At 51.8% G+C, this 3,710-nt stretch overlaps 1 protein-coding gene across 1 annotated transcript in view; it reads right to left on the reverse strand.

Annotated features, from left to right (window-relative positions):
* Nucleotides 1–616: 616 nt before the first annotated feature.
* LOC102476058 (uncharacterized) overlaps nucleotides 617–3,710 on the reverse strand; it is a 17,432-nt gene continuing 14,338 nt past the window's right edge. The window contains 4 exon segments of the mRNA XM_027773375.1: nucleotides 617–748; nucleotides 750–825; nucleotides 827–1,125; nucleotides 1,128–1,777. Coding sequence (XP_027629176.1) covers nucleotides 617–748; nucleotides 750–825; nucleotides 827–1,125; nucleotides 1,128–1,777 — 1,157 coding nt within the window.

Genomic DNA, 3,710 nt, shown 5'->3' on the forward strand with positions numbered 1-3,710 from the left:
AGCTTAGGAGCACGTGCTTTGGAGGCTGCCTCCCGTGGGTTTGAAGTTTCCATTCACCACTATGAAGAAGGTGTTTTGCACCTTGGGCAAGGTATTGAAAATTTTGTGCCACGGTTTCCCTCTCTGTAAAGAGTGAAATAGATCCAGTGCCAGGGGCTCTTGTGAGAATTCAGTGACTTATTCCATATAAGGGGCTCTTATAAGGAGGAGATTGATTTATTCATCCAACCATCCATCCATTCATTCACTCACTCCTTTCAGCTCCTATGGATCATGCACGAACCACAAACTGGCCCTTCTTTAGAGGTGGGCGTTGGGGGTTCAAGCAGGAAGGTGGTGTCCTACCCTTTTGGGGCCAATGTTCCAGCAAGAAGAGACAGATCATAAATAAGTAAATGAGTTGACAAGTCCAGCTAGTAATCAGTATCACAAAGAGAACAGGGAAAGAAGAGTGATTTGGCTAAAGGGAGAGAGTCCACATGAGGGGGGGTAAGAGGAAACTTTTGGGCCGAGACTTGAATGACAAGATTGTTTAAGAAAATTTTCCATCATGTTGTTGGCTTTTTCTATTCTCTTATAATCTCTTCACATGAATATAAAACCTTCGAGGACACGTCTAGGAGGTCTGGAGCCCCTCCCACTGGTGCTTGTCTGCGTTCAGACAAGCCGTGGTCAAGGTTGGAGCTCCCTTTCCCCAAACTTCACCGTGGCAGAATCCAGACCTGCACCCCCGTGGGCATCTCTGCCTTGGCTCCCGCTGGGTGCTCCGCCACCCGGTTCTGCCTCAGTTTCTGGAGCAGCTTGACTCTGTTGTTACCCCCTGACAGAAAGTACAGGACCGGGTTGAGGCAGCTGCTCAGGCTTGCCAGGGGCCTCCATATCTTGTAGGCCGCACTGGCTGTCTCCAGGAGCTGGCAGTCCTCTGAGAGCAGGAAGCGGATGGCGAGGTAGAAGGAGCGGGTGACATGGAAGGGCACGAAGCAGAGGGTGAAGAGGCCGCACACCAGCAGGATGGTCCGGATGGACTTGGCTCGGGCTGCATTGCCCGTCCCCATGAGGGTCTCCCGTGGCTTGGTCAGGCTCCTGACCATCTGCGAATAGCACACCAAAATGACCATGGAGGGGAGGACGAAGCCGGACAGGGTCAGCACCACGCCGTAGGTGAAAAACTGATCGAAGTTCTCCGGGCTGGTCATGTCATAGCAGATCATCTGGCCGTCGACATAGTCCGTGTGGGAGAAGGCCAAGGTGGGCAGCAGCTGGAGGACCACCAGGGCCCAGGTGGCGGCGGCGCCCTGCCAGGCGTGTCTGGGCGTCCTGTAGGGCAGCGAACGCAGCGGGTGGCACACGCCCAGGAAGCGGTGCACGGAGATGCAGGTCAGCAGCAGGATGCTGCCATAGAGGTTGGTGTAGAACAGGAAGCGCACCAGCTTGCAGAGCAGGTCCCCGAAGGGCCACCTGTCCCCCAGGGAGTAGGTGACGATGAGGAAGGGCAACGTCAGCACGTAGAGCAGATCGGCCACCATCAGGTTCACCAGATAGATGGTGGCACAGCTCCAGCGCTTGGTTTGGCACCAGGACAGCCACAGGACAGTGCCATTCAGGGGCAGCCCTAGGACAAAGATGATACTGTAGGTCAGGGAGAGGTAGATTTGCTTGTAGTCCTCCGAGAGCTGGCAAAACCCTTCTTCCTTGGAGGCATTGCTGTCCAGCTTGTCCATCCCCTGGGAGGCTCCCTCTGGGAGAGGGGCTCTGCCACGGCCAGTTTCTGCTTCTCCTGGGAGGACAGGAAAACAGAGTATCATAACCTTGGCTGGCTAGCTTCTACCTGACCTAGCATCCACCTCGGTGCCCCCAAAACCTAGTCAGTCCTTGTTTGTGACACGAGCTCCTGGAAGGGATGGGAGGGAGTTGAATCTAAGTCTTCAAAAGCAGAGCGTTTAGACTTACCAGGCCCAAAGGGCTGGCCTTACCTCGACTTACAGGCTGAGTTGTGATGTGAAGGTTAAATACAAATGGTGGCAGGATGCTGCTGCTGTCATTTAAACAGGGCACACAGCACCCCCCGCTCTGTGACTCCTCCTCTCGCTAGAATCTTTTGCATGGTGCCAGGAAATGTCTAAGGAGAGATACTCCAGCCGGAGAAGCCAGTGCATTTCAGAGGGATGACCCTTGACCACAGTCTGGCCACACGCATCATGATGGAGTAGAATGAGGTCCTGGGGGTTAGAGGGGATTAGGGAAAGCACAGGTTTTGCGTACAGGCATTGCTGGGGGGATTTTGATTTGTATCTCTTTCAGGATTTATTAACTGCATATTTGAATACGGAGGCTGATTTGCTTATTAACCATCTCAGCATCACTAACGTCCAAGAAAACAAATCTGAGTCATGAAGCCAGGTGCACGTCCGTATTCCCATCCCTGTTGACAAAGCAGGTCGGATAGGTGGGTCCAAGTAGCTGAGGAAGCTGCGTGTGGAAAGCCCGATGGTTTCTGTCCCATTAGGGAAGTCGATGTGGCATGAGATCATCAGTGTGGAGCCAGGAACTGAAAGACATTTCATTGTAGAACTTAACAATGAGAAAGACTAGTTAAAACAAGAGAAGAGGAAAGAAAGTTTAAATAGGCGATTTTAGGATAAATGGAGTGTTGACCTTAAACTATAACATATAGAGACTTGATTCGCTCCGTCACTCAACAAATATTTACTGGACACTTAACTGGGTCAGAGAGTGGGTACAAAGTGAGTCACACCAGCCCTGCCCTCCAGGACCTCACAGTGTGGTGAGAAGACAAATGGATAGAGCTCATTGTAATATGATGTGAAAAATGGTCAACAAGATGAACATCAGGAAGTTATGGCCAGTTCTCCCCTGAGGGAATTGGCTGAGGATTTCTCAGAACAGGTGACATTTAAGGTGCTTGAGAGAACAAATAGGAACTGGCCCAGCAGAGAATGGTGAGGGTCACTGGGCTATGGGGAACAGCACATGCGAAGGAATAGAAACTGAAAGGACAGTGTGTCCTGGTAATGGCAGGAAAGTCAGCGTTAGGGTGATGCCACCGTGAGGATATTCCTGAGCAGGATGGGGGTGAGGGGGGCTGTCGTGAGGGTGCGTCTTCAGTGTCAACTTGACTGGGTTAAGGGATGCCCAGATAACTGGTAGAGCATTATTTCTATGGCTGCAAGGGCGTTTCTGGAAAAGACTGACATTCGAATCAGTGGATTAAGGAAGATCCTCCCTTGGCCATGCACTATCCAATCAGCTGAGGGCACTGATGGAACAAAAAGGCAGAGGAAAGGCAAATTCAGTTGCCCTCTTCTGGAGCTGGGACTTCCTTCTCCTGCCCTTGGACATCGGCACTCTTGGTTCTCCAGTCCGTGGATGATGGGACGTGCACCAATGGCTTCCTTTGCCTTATGGTTTGGATAATGGTTTGTATCCCAAAGGGTCATGTTTTTGCAATATAGTCTTAGTGGGTGATGAGTAGCTGTCCCTCCAAACTTCATGTGTCAGGGGGCCAGATCCCACCTGGCTGACTGTGGTTAGGATCCTGACCTCGGCAGCTTAAAAAACATGCCCGTGCATGGGCATGTGTGCTCCAAATCCTGACAAGATGGAGAAATGGAGAAGGGATTGTGGCATAACCATGCCCCGATGGGGAGGTGGTGGGGGGGAAGGGATTGTGGCATAACCATGCCCCGATG

Source organism: Tupaia chinensis, unplaced genomic scaffold (assembly GCF_000334495.1).
Source record: "Tupaia chinensis unplaced genomic scaffold, TupChi_1.0 Scaffold000349_1, whole genome shotgun sequence".
NCBI lineage: Eukaryota > Metazoa > Chordata > Mammalia > Scandentia > Tupaiidae > Tupaia > Tupaia belangeri.